Raw genomic sequence first — 20996 nt, forward strand, 5'->3', positions numbered from 1 at the left:
TACCCTGTTGTACCGCCTCTAGCTTGGATGTAAGATGTGATAGAAGAGACATATAGGTTCTGTATGGTATTCTGTGGCATATCGCTCTACCTTTGCTGAAATTGAGCCTCCAGATTGTGCAAACTTGTAGGTGTCCCAGATGGTCCCATACATATTATATTGCTGATAAATATGGAGATCGGGCAGCCACGGAAGTGTGGCAATGTTGTGGAGACATTCCTGTGACACTTTTGTGCATGCGGCTGGAAAATGCTTCTTGGAAGCCGCCATGAGAGGAACACATGTATCTGCAGGATGTCCTGAACATATCACTGAGCTGTCATTGTCCCTCATATCACTGCTAGGGGTGACTGATTGTCGAATGCAATGGCCCCCGAGGACAATCCCACTAGTAGTTGGGGCAGTGTGCCACTCCACAGCAAAGGCAGGATGGAGGCGCTCCCCCCTCGGTCTCTAGACAACAACACTGCCATCGTCAGTGCCCGTTGGATGATCAGATGATCCTCTCTACTAGTGGTCTGTCCAAGGCATCTTGAGCTAGGTCACCTTGTGTGTGTGTGCCCTCACACATCCATTGGTTGCAACATCTCCTAACAGTCTAGTCAGAACGCCCCCTCTCAAACTCTGTTACCTGTGCAAAATCTCTTTGATTGTATTGTAGAGGCATCTAGTGGTCAACAAGCTCTAGGCAAGTAGAAAAAGAGGTTCACTACATATAAGTAGCGTCTGAAAAAACTTTTAAAGATTGGAACCACTTTTAGGGCCTCAGTTGGCAAGACCGTTTATCTAATCACGCCACAACTCTAATCATTTGTATATCTACCTGAGATGTAAGTGCATGCCAAATTTTGCACCAAAGCGACAACTTCATCTAGGTGCTTGATCTGTTTGACAAAGGCCGCCTACAGATGGGCGGAAATTCCGCGGCAGGATTCCCTGCAGAATTTCCGCCCCTGGACGCCTGCATAGGATTGCATTACAGCACGCAATCCTATGCAGACGGCCGCGGTTTGTCTGCGCGAAATCACGCGCAGCAAACAAACCGCGGCATGCTCTAATTCTGTGCGGGGCTCACCGGCCGCCGGCTCCGGTCTGCGCATGCGCCGGCACATGAAAGACCCGGAGCTGTGGGAGTGGGTGAGTCTGCGGTGCTCTCTGCAGGCGCTCGGGACAGGTCCCGCTGCGAGAATTCTCGCAGCCGGATCCGACCCGGTCGTCTGCAGGCGGCCAAAGGCTGTACTTTTCTTGTGCCTTTCACTATACCCTTACAAAAGTTTTAAAAAACCCTCTGTATGAGTGCACAATGACTTCTCTACTGTCTGCTTCAGCATACATCTGCAAAATGCATTCTTCATAAATAATAATGAAATCTCACATGCGTTTCTTTGAAGTCGCCTTTTATTCTGTGATACGTGGTATGAGGTTTGTACTTCTGTGTACTTATTTACAAACAACTGTCATTCCGGATATTGTTTTATTTGTGATGTTGGAATGAAATGCTTAGTGGCCCGTGTATTTTTCCTTAATTGAAGATATACAGATATCAATCTTTGTTGCCAGAGCTTGTAATATATATCCTCTTACATTTTTCTTGAATTTGGGTCGTAAAAGAAGAATTCCCTGGAACTTTCAACACATGATGATGTTTTCAGGTTAGTACAACATAGTCCTTGATTCCTAGAATGAAGTCCTTTCCCGGCGATGGGAAGTCATGTTAGAATGCTATTGCATGAGCATTACTTGTCACAGGTAAGGCTGATGTATTTCCACTAATTGCAGTGCCACCTCTAGACTTGCAGCTTGCAGTAATTGCAAGTCCACATGGTATTAGTGGTAAGACGCGATGGTTACCCAAGACAGGTAAGGCTCATGTAATAGCACCCTATCCATTCACATGGGTGATTTTAATTTTGGAGTTCTGTCTGAGTTTGAAACTGACAAAACTTTAGACAGAACTATAAATGTGTGCATTCCCATGTGCAATGTTTTTGACGGACCCATGGTCGGTGTACAAGAAAAACTGATTACACTCAGATGACACTTGTTAAAAACACAAAAACTGTCGTTTTTTTACTGCGCAAAATCACACTCAACTGCGTGAATAAGTTCTTATGGTATATCACACATAAATTGGGCAATGTTCTTGATCAGTTGTAACATTTTCATGAAGCAAACGTGTTTCCATTGTCCTGACTAGTCAAACTGACTGACATCATATGTACAGTATTGTCGCTGTACGGAGCAGTTTATCAATGTACAGTATGTAGGTCACAGGCAGTCATACGGCATGGGAGATAAGCAAAATGTACCCAAATTACACCACAAATTAGGCCAAAAAAGTAGAATGCATAGAGTGGCCAAAAATATTATATGTGTTGCACACTTATTTGCCTTCCTTGGCAGTTCTGAAAATGGAGTGTGTCTAAGAGAAGTCATAAAATGCCCCATTGTACTTACGACATGCTCCTTTTTTCCTAACATAAACTAAGAAAGAGAAGTTTCTAAAATGCGTAATGAGTTCTGCAAATTTTATCATCTCACATGTGATAAATTCAGTGCAATTCACCGTTTTAGCATACTAATAAACTCAAGCACCTTTTAATTTTGATTGAAAAATTACCTCCATTATCTTAATCCAAGGATGAGTGTACTTGTTAATTGTGCGGTGGGGCTTGTCATCTCTGCTCCATCCTGTTTTCCCGCACTGAATAAAATGTTCCCTGCTGGATGTCCAGCTTCATCCCTGTGTAATATTTGATGGATCCCGAGTCCCAAGCATCACCTAAACCAAAGATTGGGAAAGAAACACACAGACACTTTAATTCAGTTAAATAGACCAAATTGTATTACAATCACATGACTATATTTATTCAGTGTCTCCAATTTAAGATCAGTATAATTGCTATGAAAAAGACACTGAAAATAGTGCACTCACAAAGAGTCATTGTCTGAAACTCCGGAGAGGAACAACTCCCTGTGGAGGAAACCTCTGGAGAGCTATGGCTGGAGGACAGCCCTTCCTCTGGGCTTACAGGGTTAACGCCAATATATAACAGCAGATGTTACCACAATTGTCCATTTCTCATATTTCCAGTAATCCATCAGGTCCTACAAGTAATCAGACAGTATTAAATGAAACAAAGGACAAAGCAGAGGCTCCGTGCGAGTGCCTTATGGAGATATCCAACTGTGAGCTCTACAGGCAGGAAACAGCAGGCGTGCTAACGAGTATGGCCGATCAGGCTGGTGAATTTGGCTGATCTGGCTGGCTAGGCGGATGTCCTCTTTCCTCCCTTACAGTAGTAATAGTGTAGGTCTCAGTAGTAATAGTGTCCCCTTTATTGGCTCAAGTAGTAATAATGTCCCCTACATTAGCCTCAGTAGTAATAGTATCCCCTTTATTAGCCCCAGTAGGTATAATGCCCCCTATATTGGCCCCAGTACTAATAGTGACCCCTATATCGTCCCAAGTAGTAATAATGCCCCCTACATTGGCCTCTGTAGTAATAGTGTCTCCTTTATTGGCCCAAGTAGTAATAATATCCCCTACATTGGCCTCAGTAGTAATAGTGTGTCCCTTTTATCGGCCCAACTAGTAATAACGTCCCCTATATTGGCCTCAGTAGAAATAGTATCCCCTTTATTAGCCCCAGTGGGTATAATGTCCCCTATATTGGCCCCAGAAGTAATAGCGACCCCTATATCGCCCCAATAGTAATAATGCCCCCTACATTGGCCTCAGTAGTAATAGTGTCTCCTTTATTGGCCCAAGTAGTAATAATGTCCCCTACATTGGCCTCAGTAGTAATAGTGTCCCCTTTATCGTCCAAAGTAGTAATAATGTCCTCTACATTGGCCTCAGTAGTAATAGTGTCCCTTTTATCGGACCAACTAGTAATAATGTCCTCTACATTGGCCTCAGTAGTAATAGTGTCCCCTTTATTAGCCCCAGTGGGTATAATGTCCCCTATATTGGCCTCAGTAGTAATAGTATCCCCTTTTTTAGCCCCAGTAGGTATAATGTCCCCTATATTGGCCTCAGTAGTAATAGCGACCCCTATATCGCCCCAATAGTAATAATGCCCCCTACATTGGCCTCAGTAAGAAAAGTGTCTCCTTTATTGGCCCAAGTAGTAATAATGTCCCCTACATTGGCCTCCGTAGTAATAGTGTCCCCTTTATCGTCCGAAGTAGTAATAATGTCCTCTACATTGGTCTCAGTAGTAATAGTGTCCCTTTTATCGGCCCAACTAATAATAATGTCCCCTACATCGGCCTCAGTAGTAATAGTATCTCCTTTATTAGCCCCAGTGGGTATAATGTCCCGTATATTGGCCCCAGTAGTAATAGCGACCCCTATATCGCCCCAATAGTAATAATGCCCCCTACATTGGCCTCAGTAGTAATAGTGTCTCCTTTATTGGCCCAAGTAGTAATAATGTCCCTACATTGGCCTCAGTAGTAATAGTGTCCCCCTTTTTGTCCAAAGTAGTAATAATGTCCTCTACATTGGCCTCAGTAGTAATAGTGTCCCTTTTATCGGACCAACTAGTAATAATGTCCTCTACATTGGCCTCAGTAGTAATAGTGTCCCCTTTATTAGCCCCAGTGGGTATAATGTCCCCTATATTGGCCTCAGTAGTAATAGTATCCCCTTTTTTAGCCCCAGTAGGTATAATGTCCCCTATATTGGCCTCAGTAGTAATAGCGACCCCTATATCGCCCCAATAGTAATAATGCCCCCTACATTGGCCTCAGTAAGAATAGTGTCTCCTTTATTGGCCCAAGTAGTAATAATGTCCCCTACATTGGCCTCCGTAGTAATAGTGTCCCCTTTATCGTCCGAAGTAGTAATAATGTCCTCTACATTGGTCTCAGTAGTAATAGTGTCCCTTTTATCGGCCCAACTAATAATAATGTCCCCTACATCGGCCTCAGTAGTAATAGTATCTCCTTTATTAGCCCCAGTGGGTTTAATGTCCCGTATATTGGCCCCAGTAGTAAAAGTGACCCCTATATCGCCCCAAGTAGTAATAATGCCCCCTACATTGGCCTCAGTAGTAATAGCGTCACCTTTATGGCCCAAGTAGTAATAATGTCCCCTACATTGGCCTCAGCAGTAATAGTGTCCCCTTTATCGGTCCCAGTAGTTATATTTCACCTATATTGATCACAGTAGTAATAGTGACCCCTATATCACCCCAAGTAGCAATAATACCTCCTACATTGGCCTCAGTAGTAATAGTGTCCCCTTTTTCGACCCAAGTAGTAATAATGCCCCCTACATTGGCCTCAGTAGTAATAGCCCCCCCTTTATCGGCCAAAGTAGTAATAATATCTCCTCTACATTGGCCTCAGTAGTAATAGTGTCCCCTTTATCGGCCCAAGTAGTAATAATGTCTCCATACATTGGCCTTAGTAGTAATAGTATCCCCTTTATTAGCCCTAGTAGTTATAATGTCCCCTATATTGGCCCCAGTAGTAATAGTGACCCCTATATCATCCCAAGTAGTAATAATGCACCATACATTGGCCTCAGTAGTAATAGTGTCTCCTTAATCGGTCCTAGTAGTTATAATGTCACCTATATTGACCCAAATAGTAATAGGGACCCCTATATCATTCGAAGTAGTAATAATACCTGCTACTTTGGCCTCAGTAGTAATAGTGTCCCGTTTTTCGACCCAAGTAGTTATAATGCCCCCTACATTGGCCTCAGTAGTAATAGCCCCCCTTTATCGGCCAAAGTAGTAATAATATCTCCTCTACATTGGCCTCAGTAGTAATAGTGTCCCCTTTATCGGCCCAAGTAGAAATAATGTCTCCATACATTGGCCTTAGTAGTAATAGTATGCCCTTTATTAGTCCCAGTAGTTATAATGTCCCCTATATTGGCCCCAGTAGTAATAGTGACCCCTATATCATCCCAAGTAGTAATAATGCCCTCTACATTGGCTTCAGTAGTAATAGTGTCCCCTTAATCGGTTTCAGTAGTTATAATGTCACCTACATTGACCCAAGTAGTAATAGTGACCCCTATATCATCCCAAGTAGTAATAATACCTCCTACATTGGCCTCAGTAGTAATAGTGTCCCCTTTATCGTCCAAAGTAGTAATAATATCCCTTACATTGGACTTAGTAGTTATAGTGTCCCCTACTTTGGCCCCAGTAGTAATAGTGACCCCCACAATGGCCTCAGTAGTAATAGAGCCCACTATATTGGCCTCTGTAGTAATAGTGACCCCCACAGTAGCCCCAATAGTAATAGTGACCTCTATATCGGCCTTAGTATTAATAGTGACCCTCACATTAGCCCCCCTGAGACCAATATACTTACCTCCTTCAAAGTGCCACTGCTCTCTGCTTAACTCTGCTGTGGACGGAAGTGTATGCACTTCCTGCAGAACCAAGCATAAGAGGTCAGAGGAGGAAGATCCTGGATGCACACACTGCCATCAGTGCATCCCATATCAGTGCCACTAAGTGTTTACAGCTAGGGAGCCGCAGCACTCCAACTGGTAATCACATTCACTGTGACCCAACATCCCAAGAGTGGGACAAAAGGCTGTCCCGCTTAGGGACCCTGGGGAAAGCAGGACACAGAGTCCCAAAGCGGGATGGTCCTGCCTAAATTGGGAGCTCTGGTCACCTTACCTGAACCAATATTACGGACAAATATGCCCATGTAAAAGGATCATTAACATACCTTTACACAAGACGACTGTTAGGCATATGAGCTTCCAACAGCCGTCCCACCGACCATCACTCATGTGCTTTCACACAGGAATGATAGTTGTTCAAAGAATGGAAAGTTTTACTGAAATGTCTTCTTGTCACAAAAAGGGGATTATTTTGCATAAATGGATGAACATCTATTATATAACTATAATATAATACCTTGTAACTACTGCTGACACACAAATGATGGGTATCCTGGGAACTTAATATGCAGCTGTCTAGACCTTCTATGTCAATTCGATCCATATATACAGTATTTTAAAACCAATGACCGGTGCTGCGGCGATGACCGATGCAACACCCTACGGGGTTTATCAGACAAAGAAGTTTGCACAATGTTGATTGTATATATAGGTTGAAAATGCATAATGTTGTCATATGTAGAGATTTGCTGTACTCGGCGTGTAATTTCTGTAAGCTACATCTTGACTTTCTATCACCGGTCAGACATGGCATTGTATATTCCATTACTGTGTCACTGTCTTCTCCCAATGTTCTATTCACTTATGCTCGAAAGACTTGTGAAATATGCATCATAATCTCAAAAATGTAGTAGTTCCTCCAGAAAGCTCAAGCCTAGCCAGCACATTACTTCTGCATCTTAATGTTCTAGCTAATTACAATTTGCAAGATGTCTGTAATGAAGACAGGCAATTAAGTAAGTGAAATATTTGTTACACACTCTGTTGTGATTTTTATTTCACAGCAATACAAAATTCGGAGAGATCCTTATTTCAGCTGACTAGTACGATAGTTACAATTAACTTACAGAGCAGCATTAGCTTTCTCATCACTTTTCCCAATGTAAGAAACAAAGAGAAGGGCTCAAATCTTTTTGCAAGGGGTCACCTCTTGCTATGCACTGCGCTGTAGGGGAGATTGCTGCACCAAAATCTGTATTACTGCCCATGAAAAATACACTTGTGGCACGGAGGAGAATTATCATCAGCAAGTCATCAGATGACCTTTGATTGTCACAAAAGCTGCACATTACATTGACAGCATGGAAACCCTTAGGGGGGCTTCACATACAGCATTTGTTGGAGATTTTGATGTACCGTATATTCTGGCATATAGGACAACAGGGCGTATAAGACAACCCCCGACTTTTCGTCTAATATGCCAGGAATACAGTGTGAAAAAAAAAAGAATACTTACCTCTGGTGGCGCTGCTGCAGGCTCTCGCTCCCCCGTGCAGGCTGGCAGAGCATTGCTTTCTGCAAGCGGGCTTGAATGCCCCGCCTCCAGAAAGCTAATGCTCTGATTGGCTAACTTAGGCGGCGTCAGCCAATGAAAGCTGGTGCTGCGTTAGCCAATCACAGCCATTCAATGATGTCATTGATTGGCTGTGATTGGTTAACGCAGCGCCAGCTTTCATTGGCTGACGCCGCCTGAGTTAGCCAATCAGAGCATTAGCTTTCTAGAGGCGGGGATTTCAAGCCCTGTTTGCAGAAAGCAATGCTCTGCCGGCGTGCATGGGGGAGAGACAGCCTGCAACAGCGCCGCAGGAGGTGAGTATTCATTTTTTTTTTTTTTTGACAACAGTATACCCGGCGTATAAGACGAACCGAGACTGCAGAGCAGATTTTTCGGGGTTAAAAGGTTGTCTTATACGCCGGAATAAACGGTAATTTTTTGAACCAAAGCCAGCAATAGATCCAGCAGGAAGAAGTAGAAGTCCTTCCTTCTAATTCTTTTTTAATCCATTTCTTGCTTTGGTTTAAAAACCTGCATCAAAATTTGCAAGTGTGTTTCCCCAAAAATGCTGCGTGTGAAGCCAGCCTTAGGCCTCTAATCTGCTATTATAGCCAAATTTTCCCCGTGAAAGTCAAAAACATGCAACACCTTTGTTTTAAATCCAATAATTGTGTTTACTTGATCTGCATTTGTAGTTACCCTACATTATGTATAAGGCCTTATGCCCACAGCCGGGTCGGATTCCGCCTGCGCACTGGGCTGTGATGTGGATTTTCGCAGTACTTCCGCAGTGCTCACTGCAGAAGTATCGCGAGATTGACGGCTTCCATTGACTGCAATGGAGGCCGTCCATGCAATTCTCCGCACAGAATAGAACATGCCGCGATTCTCCCCCGCGAGCGAAAAATCGCAGTTGATTTTCGCTTGTGGGCAGGGGAGAATCTTTTAACATCGCATGTCTATGGATGGATATTGCTGCAGAATTCGGGGTGGGTGTCTGACCGCGAATTCTGCAGCGATAATCCATCCGTGGGCATTGAGCCTAATACTCCTCCCTTGTCAGTCTTCGTACCGCATCTCCTCCCCCATATTCTCTTGGCTCCTGCAGTTCCCCGGGTCACCTCACCTCCAGCTGGATCGAACCTCTTCTTTCTGTGACGTTATGTACATTCTTGGCATTCTGCTTCCTTCAGGTTCAGCCTACCCTGATTTTCGGGGGGAGGCTTGAAATATAAGGCCTCCCACCCGAAGATAAGCCGTAGCTAGGCTACATGTTAAAAAAATAATACTCACCTACTGTCGGCGTTCTGGTCCTCCTTCAAGCCGACAGAGCAGTTCTTCCTGGAAGTGGTGCTTGAATACCCTGCCTCCAGGAAGCTAATGCTCTGATTGGTTAATCCAGAGCTTCATCAGCCTATGAAAGCCGGCGCTGAATTACCAATCATAGCCATTCAATTATGTCATTGAATGGCTGTGATTGGTTAATATAGGAAAAGTGAAGGGGTCAGAACTCAATTATTCAATGCTAATTGCTAATGTAAGTTCACCCCTATGTAATGTAAGTTCCTGTGTCGTACAAGTGGGAAATTTGGCACTAGCATTCTTTTGTGTTACTTTCATGTGGGCAAATAAGCACCTGGCCCGCACTAACGTGACCCACGGGGGGTTAATAACCACTGGGAACAGAGTCAGGAAATGGACCCAGACTTGACGCAAACAGGAACCCACTGACGATGCACACTCACCATGCATACCTGTACACATAAGCAGATGTTATAGCTATAAAAGTATGAGGTATTGGTTCATATATTGGCCAAAATACTTAAGCCCGCAAGTCGCGATCAATGCTTCTAGTTGTCTTGCGGGTCCCTACACTAGCAAGACTACTGACCCCAAACTGCAGGGAGAATGGCAGGATCATACCTAATAAGCAAGGCGATCGCCTTGATAAAAGCAGCCCTGCGCTGGAACCGCCGCCCTGACTATCCCTCAAGGGGTTAATACAGGGAACCAAAACAGACCGGCACACAGAACACAAATCCCGCAGCAACACACTAGGGTTAGCATGCCAGACACACAACCACATAGAACAGGACAGTTCACTCCTCATGTCTAGCCACCTGCACAAACATACAGAACATGACGCTGTTCACACCATATACACAGAACAGGACTATCCACACCTAATATCTGGCCACCTGCACAAACACTGGACTAGCCACTGTTCAAACACATAACACATGTACAGGCATGCAAAACCAACAAACCCTAGAGTGAAGGGAAACTAGCTTCTGCTTGCAGAGGGAGGATATTTAACTGCAGCCAGACCAGTGGTGATTGGCTACCAGGAGAACACAACATCCAGTCAGCTCATTAATTCCACACCTATGTGGCTGTGCTGCTAGAAAACTGTGTGGTACAACAGATCCCAGCCAGCACAACCCTAACATTTAGGTCCTAAATAGGAAAAGTAAAGGAGTCACAACTCGATTATTCAATGATAATTGCAAAAGTAAGTGCACCTCTACCTTTTCAGTGTCATACAAATGTGAAATTTGGCAGGAGCATTCTTTAGGTCCTAAATAAGAAAAGTGAAGGGGGTCACAACTTGATTTTTCAAAGTTAAGTGCAAAAGTAAATGCACCCCAATTTAATATACATAATCTAATTCTCCAACTTCCCAGTATCGTACAAACATGAAGTTTAGCATGAGCATTCTTTACGTCCTAAATAGGAAAAGTAAAGGGGTCACGACTCGATTATTCAATTTTAATTGAAAAAGTAAGTGCACCCCTATGTAATGTAACTTCCCAGTGCCGTACAAGCGTGAAATTTTGCACAAACTACCTGACCTCTGTGTGCATATACTGAGGAGAATCTACCTCACCTTTGTGTATATACTCAGAACAATCTAACTGACCTCTATGTGCATATACTGAAAGGCTGTAAAGTACATAATGAAGCTGTCATAGGCTGCAGAGATGGAGCATGCCTTTAAGGGCTGCTATCTCCAGTCTGGGGTTAAATTTGAATACAAAGGGGTATTACCTTTAAGGGTAAAAAGTGAGGAGAGTGGGAGGTGTCCCATTCAGCAGAGAGACATCAGTGCATGCAGTCTGAGGAGAATCTAACTCTCTTCTATGTGTATACACAGTTTATTCCTCGGTTTCTCTGAAGTAACCATGACTTCATGAAAACTTTCCATACTACCAACAGGTAAACACCTGTACCGAATTAACGGGCTAAGCCGGGTATATCAGCTAGTTCTAAATAAAGGGTAAAGCAGGGCCATATTTGCAAGCTCATGCTATTCTCGGCACTGAGGGCGGTTTCACACGGCCGTATACACAACTGTGCTCACCGCTAAGGAACATAGTTGCGCATCAACAAGTTTGTTTGTTTCTCCGGTCATTCAAACTCCACTCCATAGCGCAAGAATTTGAAAAAAATAGCGAAAGGATAGTTCCTGCCCTATCTCTCCCTCACGTAGTTAATACTGCATGCAGGAAAGATAGGGCATGTGTATTTTTTCTCACCTGTACAATTTATGGGCGACAATCCTGATAGTGAAAACGAAACCACTGAAATCAATTAAAATCAGTGGATTTGTTTTGTCCCATTATGCAGTTGTGATCATCATACCCGCATAATAGGACAAAAACACAGCTAAGTGTTTAAGACTTAAGCCTGAATACATCACCAATAAAAGCCTATTGATCCTCACCAATTATATTGCCATAATTTACTAATCTCTGAACAAATGTAATGACAACTGCCCAGTCTTAGGGCTCACTCACACAAATGTATTTTCATTCTGTGCCACGTGCATAATTCAGAAACCCAATTGATGTGCATTGGGGTATTCAAGCGTGTGTTTTCCACATGTGTATTTTATGTGCTTGAAAAAAACTCGCAGCATATCCTATTCAGGCATTTTTCTCACAAGCGATGTTCTTCAACACTTGCCACATCGCGGCTGATAAATGCATGAACTGGAAAAGGCGCAATCGAGTTGCAGCCAAAATTCATGTTTATTGCCCATTCACACAAGTGGCTGCGGCATATATACATTGGAGCGCGGAAAACCCTTGGTCGGCATAAATCCTCAGCATGGCTTCTAAGGGTTAACTAGAGCCAGCTGTAATGTTTTCGTACTGCTGGATGCTGTTAAACTGCCTCCCTTTTTTTGCAGCATGCATAGGAGTCTATCGGAGCCACCAGCGTATATTGGCCGAAAGATAGATAAAATTGTGTATAAAACTGGAATAAACGGATAAATCCAGTAACTCACAGGAGACACCCCATCTTCTTCATCTGGCCCAGACTGCCAGATGAGGACTTCAAGCTATGGCTTGCCCCTGCATCGTTTTCCCACAATCATCTTTTGCTCCATGCTTTGCCTGTACTTCCCCGCCCCATGAAGATTTAACATACATATCGCGTGTCAATTTCTGCTGGATTTCATGCAGATTTTCTTCGATTTGTTTTAATCTCATCCACTATTTCTACTGTAAATGTTGAGGATTTCCCATGCAGAAATAATAATAATAATAATCTTTATTTGTATAGCGCCAACATATTCCGCAGCGCTTACAAAGACAGGGGGAATACAGAAAGACAAAAGTACAAAAATTACAGAACCACGGTTACATAGTAATCAGTTGATGGAAACAATAGGGGTAAGGGTCCTGCTCCAACGAGCTTACATACTACAAATAATGGGGTGATGTAGAAGGTAAAATGGCTGGAGATGTATCCATGTATCCAAATTTCACACAGTACAATTTTCTCCCCATTGAACATACCTTTACAGTGAAGAGGTAAAACACAAAGGATATTAGAAAGCAGCAAACTTTTCATCATACAGTGATTGTTTTATATATATAAAACCAAAGACCCCATTAATCTAAGGGCACACATACTATAGGAGCGGCGCATACTGCTTCTATGACACCATTGCTAGAAAGGGACCCAACCAAACTATGATCAGTGTCATCCCCTTGCTACTTCATGGCAAAAACCTGTGCTTACGTGCCACATGGCTAGTAAACAAGTGGTGGGAAATTGGCTAGAAGGTCATAAACCGTGTGCAGAGGGGAAGCAAACGCCAAATGTTTTTATTCTGATTTGTAAAACCTGGTACCGTAATGGGATTTCCTGTCTCTGTATGGCACTGGTCATAAAACAACATATTATAATGATAATGACATTATCTGGGATAGAGAGTATTTAAATTGTTTTTTTATGTATAAGGCCAGTCTTACATGAATGGATCGGATTCCACAGTGGAGGAGCATGCAGCAGGATCCTGCTCTGTTCTTGGCCAACAACCCTGCGTCCCTTCTCTTCTCTGTATTGCGAATGACTGTGGACGCTCTCCATCGGTCATGCGCAGTACAGATTCTTTCGTTTTACTCTTTGTTTTTCCCGCACCGTAGCTAGGCCAATGTCAATTACAAATGAGTCGTGGGTCGGACAGCTTCCATTGACTTCAATGGAAGCCGTCCGCATGGAGCCTGTAGAAAAATAAAACATGCTGCGATTTAAAATTCGCTTGCGGAAATCGCAATCACCATCTGCTCATCTGAGTGGATATGCGAATGTTCTATTCTTTCTATGTGTGTGTAGAATACATCCATGCGTGTGCCGATTGCGGATTCTGCAATAGAAATCCAGTCATGTGAGACCGGCTTAAGGTAATAGATAAGTGAACTACTGTGCTCCACCTAAAATAAGACTTACCCCAAAATAAGCCCTGGTCTCCACAGTTCCGGCAGGCTTCCTTACAGTTCTCAGCGCCAACAGAAGAATGCTTGCTGGTAACGAGGTTTGTAAACCCCATCTCCAGCAAGCGATTGCTGTAATTGGTTCTAGAGTGCCGTGGCTCAGCCAATCACTGTGACGCTCGATGAACCAATCACAGCCATTCAATGCCATTGGTTCATGCAGTGCTACAGTGATTGGCTGAGCTGTGGTGCTCTAGAACCAATCAGAGCAATCGCCTGCTGCAGGCGGGGTTTACAAACCCCGATACCAGCAAGCGATCTTCGAAAATAAGACCCTGTGTCTCTTTTGGGTCAAAAATGAATACAAGACAGGGTCTTATTTTTGGGGAAAGATTAAACTGTGAAGACTAGCATTTATCATAGCAGCCGAGAACGAGGTTCACGTTGCTTTAAAGTAGAAACATGAAGTTCTGTGACTTGGCTGTCACAATAATAAGGATTTACTAACTTGGTTATTAAGTGTGTCTTGCCATATATCACAAGCCATCTTCACGTATTTAATACAACGAGCAGCTAAATCAACACTTCCCCATAAAATTGTCTTCGATGATTGGTAGAGTGATAAAATGCAATGAAATCCGAAATCTATCTATTAGATCCTACTTAGGATTGTATTTAATGTAACGGGAGACATAAAATCTTATCTTATCTCCATATCTAGAATAATCCAACACAACCATAAAGCAACGTATGCCATGGAGTCTGTTGCACATGCAGACGCTAAATGACTGGCTGCTCTGTTAGATCGCTAATGAAATGCACAGACTTGTTTTTCCGCCTTTTATTCATCGCCCCTATTCATATTTAATGTTGCATACGCCACCATTTTAACGTCTTTTTAGGCACTTTGCACAAACCGATCCAATATGTGCCTTTTAAAAGCCGCTGTTCCATTTATCTGCATTGGTGTTTGGCAGCTATTTTCAAGGCTTTAAAGGTTGAAATCTGTCTTTATCAACGACCCGCAGTCATCTATTATTTTCTCTTAGCATTCCCTTGTCATTCGCTACTGTCTGGCCTCGCACTTTGTTTCTCTCCCAAGCTCTTTGTTTGTCACATTCAAACTCTCAGCCAGGAGAACCTTCCCAACCTTCTGGCTCGCTCTTTAAATAATGCCATGCACCGCAGAGTACATCAACAGTGATGGCTATTTAACGTGACTTTACCATTTTACAATGAAGTTTGCAGCCATTTTACCTTTCAGCACTTTTCTTGACCTTCTAAGTGATACGCAGATGATGACTGGAAATAGGCAAGATATTCTATTTGCGCTTTGCAAACACAGTAGTATATCACGTTACAGCTGCTAGCCGCTGCTTAGGAAATGAAACCTCTGCGAAGCGGTCAGCATTATGAGATATTACATAACGGCACAGCTGGAGCGCAGAACGTAAATTTTATACGAGCAAGCAAGATAGTCATTATGATACTAAATGGGTATTCAAGGAGGAGAAGGGGGCTGCGGTGAAAATGGAAATAGGATGTACTTCTAGCATTCCCCAAGCTTAGCCAGGGCGAGAAACTCTGTCCGATGTAATATAGGTGCAAATTGCATGAGTAACGAACACATTATTTTCAGTGGGTTTATACACTTGTGCGATTCTTCTCTCGGACCGACAGTCCAAGATAGAAAAATCACAATATGTCCTATTTTTGGGTGATTTTTGCTCAAGAATCACCCATTATTTCCTATGGGTGCGTGAAAAAAATTGCTATAGAAAGGAAGAACCAGGCAGCATTCATTAAAATCCTCTTCTTTATTGAGACATGAGGAAGCAAGCAGCCACGTATCGACCCTGTACTCGGGTCTTTATCAAGCTTGATAAAGACCCGAATAAAGGGTCGATACGTGGCTGCTTGCTTCCTCATGTCTCAATAAAGAAGAGGATTTTAATGAATGCTGCCTGGTTCTTCCTTTCTACATTGATGACCAACGGTGGACCCGGGGAGTCGGGACCCTAACTGGGCTATTGCATAGTGCCTTGCACCAGTGGTGTGGCTGAATCCTTGGAGTGCTGCTGTGATTCTTTTTTCTTCTTGTGAAAAAAATTGCTACACTCACATGCCATGCAATGTGTTTTTCCATTTTAACTATTGGACATTCGATTCGGACGCTCAAGAAAATTGCATGTACAGTAATGCAATGCGTTTTTAAAGCTGAAAAGCATCACAATTAGTGATGAGCGAGCATACTCGCTAAGGGCAATTGCTCGAGCGAGCATTGCCCTTAGGAAGTACCTGCCTGCTCGAGACCAAAGGTTCGGGTGCCGGCGGCGGGTGGGGAGCGGCGGGGGAGAGCGGGGAGGAACGGAGGGGAGATCTCTCTTCCTCTCTCCCCCCTGCTGACTGCCGCTACTCACCGCTCCCCCGTGCCGGCACCCGAACCTTTTGTCTCAAGCGGGCAGGTACTTGCTAAGGGCAATGCTCGCTCGAGCAATTGGCCTTAGCGAGTATGCTCGCTCATCTCTAATTGCAATCACTGAAAAATCGTAGGTTTATGAGTACAACATAATGCAGAGAAAGGTGGCATGACCTCGCCCTTCTTAGGTCGGCATCACACGAGCGAGAAAATCGCAAGAGATTTGTGTGTCGCGAGACTATGCACGACTATGAACCCATTATTTTGAGTGGGCTCATACACATGAGTAATGTTTTCCCACGATGCGATGTGGGAAACAAATCGTGGCAAGCCCTATCTTACGGAGTGCCATCCCATCATCCATTGTTTTAATGGGGCTGGTGGCAGCATTGCACTACGTGCTAGGTGCAAGGTCTCGCCATTGAAAACTCCGCTGCGGAGGATTGTTACTTCCGCAAGTTATGAGAGCGCGGCAAAATCACATGTAGGCGAACGCAATATCGGACTGTGATTCGCGGCCCGATACCGCACTTGCCAATGTGAAGTTAGCCTAAAGCTCTATTTACACAGGTGTGATACTGGTCTGAGAAAATCGTACTGATATTGCTCTCCTAAACCTGCTATTTTCCTGCATTTGTGAAGGAGAAACCTAGGAGGTGAGTGAGGAGCTTATAAGGTCATCCATGCTCCTCTGGGAAATATGCAAATAAGAAAGATGGAACAATACCTCTGCAGCGCCACCTATTGGATGGCAGCATGAAAGAGTTTTAAATAAAATATCTCAGATTCATGGAACAGGTGATAAGTGTAATGCTATATTAGAATGTTATAGGGAAAGAACACTGTGGCATAAAATAGCCAAGTAGTACTAATCAATATAATTGGAAGACAAGTGGGTACAGAATGTGACTTTGCGAAATATATAATCCAACAAATGTAGCATCTAGTAAAACAGGTTACATGATGTACTAAGGTCTTGACTGCCGTATAAATGTCCTGCAGGTTGTTCTGGCTGTAATTATACGAGTCTGTATATTGTCAGTAATTTTGGAATGACATTTAACTACTGACTGTTTCTCCTATGAGGCTATTTATCTGCCAGTACTATGGCTGGCTATTGTGTGCAGTACATTCATGTCTGCCTGACAAGAATAGGTCATTAGCTGGACTCGGAGAGAAGGAGCTGAGGATGTTTGTTTCATTACCTTCATGTAATATGTCACCTACTGGAGAAGAGACAATGCAACTAGTAATGAGTCAAGGAAGTATTGTGAAAGGCATTATTGCTCATTATTTTGCTTGTGTGACATTTAAATAATAGTAGTAACTGGACGGTGGGGTTCTGCAGAATTAATCATACATCTGTATCATGTCTGCTGTATGGCAGTCTTCGAATAAAATGAGTAAAGAGATTACAGAGGAGACCTAGACCAAACCGTTCAGTTCTGTCTACATCTTCTGGGACGTCTCAGAATAAATGTTAGCTCTCTGTGATACGTTTCTAAAAGTAGTCCTGATTTGCCTAGGACAACACTGCCTTTCAGGCTGGGTTCACACAGGCGGATTTGCCGCGGATATTCCGTGCGGAATTTCGTCGCGGCAAATCCGCATGCGGCCGCTAATCGCGGAATTAGCCAGCCATGTGGACGAGATTTCTCAGAAATCTCGTCCACACGGGACGGCAAATTCGCTGCGTCGCGGATTTGCCGACCGCAGCATGTCTATTTTTTTTTTCCCGCTGCGGCCGCACTCTCTTGCCGCAGTACATGTTAAGCAATAAACCTTTTCTCTAAGCCGTGCCCCTTTTTATAGACATGTTTTAAAACTGTCTAGTAAGGCACAAAAAGTGTCCAAAGCACATGATAAATCTGACACAAGGTATTTACTTAGTTTTTGGCCTAAATTGAGTCATAATTCTGGTGCATTTAGGCTCCTTCGGTATGTGTTACACGCCTAGAGAGTTGATACAAATATAAGGCTGGGTTCACGGGGGGCTTATTTGCCGCGGAAATTCCATCCGGAATTTCGCCGGGGCAAATCCGCTTGCAGCCGCTAATCCCGAGATTGGCCAGCCATGTGGACAAGATTTCTCAGAAATCTCATCCACACAGGATGGCGAATCCGCTGCGGCAAAGCTGGCAGAAGCTGGCACTGTGGCGCGGATTCGACGGCCGCAGCATGTTCATTTTTTTTCTTCTTCCACTGCGGCCACGCTCCCTTCTGCGGGAGCGCCGGCCGCAGCGTAAGAGCGAGTGGTCGGGCCGCTTCAAAACCGCCGCGGGTTTTGAAGCAGTGGTTCTCCCGGCAGAAATCTTGTGGTTTTTCGCTGCGGCCAAACAGCGAGATTTCCGCCGAGAATCCAGCCTTAATGGTAAAAAATAATGGCAGCCCTTAAAGAGTAGCTATACTTTTATTTCTTTTATTTACTTTTTTTTTTGTATTGAGGGATGGGGGATTTTGAGTGGGATATGTGTTGTTAATAAACTAAGGAATATACTTTATTACTTGACTTTGCCACCTACTTATTTAAAGACCTTGCCAAACTGTTATCCTGTAGATTTTGCAGTTCCACCACTGGAGCACAGTTGTTACAGACTGTATTACCTCTATGTACTGGATTGTCGGCTGCTTGTCCTTCACCATCTGGCATTCTGTCTGTATGTGGCGCCCGTACCTGCAACGCCTACAAAATCTGCCTCTGCAGCGCTGAGCAGCCGCTCCCCTGTACACGGAGCCAATGCAGTCCTTATACCGCTTGTTGATAGAAGTTATGTACATATGTCATATAGCAACAGTGATATAGCGCTTGAGTAGCATGGAAATTCAGGACATTTTTAAACAAGAGTCAAAATCAAAGTATGTTACAAAGTTTATGAATAACACATATGGTGATATACAGATACTGATAAAGTGTCCCCCAACTATCTATAGCAACTTGCCGCTCAGGATGAAAGATGAATTCAATGTTTTAATCCCCCCTTCCTCCCTCACATGTGAGGCCTCTGATATGCATTGGGCTTCAGGAAGTCTTTTGATTATGATGGCAATAAAATTAGCCAGTGACAGGTAGCTGTTAATTGGCCCCCTGCCAGTGAGGTTTAACACCTCGGGTAGTTCCCGCAGACTCCCTGTTACGGAAAGTCAGATTGATGAAAAATCTTTTAATAAAGATTATTGGTTGTGTGAAGGTCCCATCCCGATATGAGTTATATTTTTGGAATCGGGTGGGCCGGCTGAATGAAACACATCTGCATATGTTGCGGTATGAGCTTAGTATCACCCCCGAATGGTGTATCCGCATACCTGGATATAATTTACGTGTCATGCTTGATATCACTGAATAGATAAAATCATGACCAGAAATATGCCGGGCCCATATTCACGACTGGAGTATCTCATGCGGAGATATGGACGCAATGGGGAATTATGGTTTTTCCACAAGGAACACATGCCCCCACCCCAACCTTCTGAATGACATCACCAGTAAAAGATACAGTATCTTGTATCTTTATAGGACTAGGATCTAAGGCCATCAGCACACAGCATAGCCAGATTCCTCATGCAGGAGCCCGCCAGAGGACTGTGAACCTAACAGCAGCCGGCGTTCATGCGTAACTGTCTCTTTTCCTCTTCATCTGTACTGCAGATGGCCGCAGCAAGCTACCGTCGGACATGCGCTTTACAGATATTTTTTTCAAATATTTATTACCGCAATGACGTGGAATCTGCAACCTGCCTGCAGTGTTAATTGTGGATGGGTCGCGGGTCTGGACATGCTGCGATTTTTCCTCCACTCACAGAAACCGCAATTGGTTTTGCGAGTGTGCAGGAAGAATGGATTTACCATAACATGCTATGGACGGTATTTCCTACGGATCCGCTTGTGTGCAGGCGTCCTTAGATCTCTTGTCTTCCTTGCAAAGAATTATCATTTTCAAATAATCTCAGATGCTTTTATGTCTGCCTCAAAATTGCCCATGAAAGTCTATGAAAGTGGGAAAAAACGCAGTGGAACGGATGCCGCATGTATATGCACTGCATGTTGCCGGAAAACTGTGGAAAAAATGTGACTTCCATCAGGGCTTTTTGCTTTTTTCCGGTGAATATGGATGCTGTAAAAACACACTTAGCCCATAAACGCACGAATGTGATAATCACGGCTGCATAATGGGACAAAATGAAACCACAGATTTTACTTGATTTCAGTGGTTTCGTTTTCACTATCAGGATTCTTGCCCGTTAATTGTACGGGCGAGAAAAGATAGGGCTTCACCTTTTTGTCCTGCACATAGTGTAAACTACGTGCAGAAAAGATCGGGCAGGACCTGCTTTTTTTTTCAAACTCTTGCGCTATGATGCGAAGTTTGAATGAAAACAATACACCTCATACATCTGCAACTGCGCTCCGTACCAGCGAGTGTAGTTGTGCATACACCCATCTAAAACCGCCCTTACGCACACATTAAAAATGGTTCTTTATTCACACACCAAAATTGCATATGCCCATGTGAATGAGGCCTTACATGGAGCCATCACAGGGCCCATTCATGCGGATGTATTTTCTCTCCGTATTTAGTCCCTATTTTTTACTGACAAAATATGGACCCAATTAAATTGGTGTATTCAGATGGTCATTTTTTACATGGACCGATGTTGCGTAAAAAAAAAAAATCGCAGCGTGTCCTATTTTGGTCTGCAATCACTGGCCAAAATCACACATTACAGTCTACGGGTGTGCAAAAAAACACAGTAAGGGCTTAGTCACACGGGCACATCGGCACCCGTACACAGGCGCCGATGCGCCCGTGTGACTGAGCCCTTACTGCAGGAAGAAGATGGCCGTACATCAAGACAGACAACTACCCGCAGCGCCGAAGAAAGAACGCATGACCGGCAATGAAGCCGGTCACATGT

At 43.7% G+C, this 20996-nt stretch overlaps 1 protein-coding gene across 1 annotated transcript in view; it reads left to right on the forward strand.

Moving 5' to 3' along the window:
* The window catches only part of SLC9A9 (solute carrier family 9 member A9), a 693984-nt gene that overhangs the window by 403845 nt on the left and 269143 nt on the right, over positions 1 to 20996 (forward strand). The window contains exon 11 of the mRNA XM_066599390.1: positions 1541 to 1652. Within this exon, the coding sequence (XP_066455487.1) occupies positions 1541 to 1652 (112 nt within the window). The remainder of the gene's footprint in view (positions 1 to 1540; positions 1653 to 20996) is intronic.

Source organism: Eleutherodactylus coqui, chromosome 1, assembly GCF_035609145.1.
Source record: "Eleutherodactylus coqui strain aEleCoq1 chromosome 1, aEleCoq1.hap1, whole genome shotgun sequence".
NCBI lineage: Eukaryota > Metazoa > Chordata > Amphibia > Anura > Eleutherodactylidae > Eleutherodactylus > Eleutherodactylus coqui.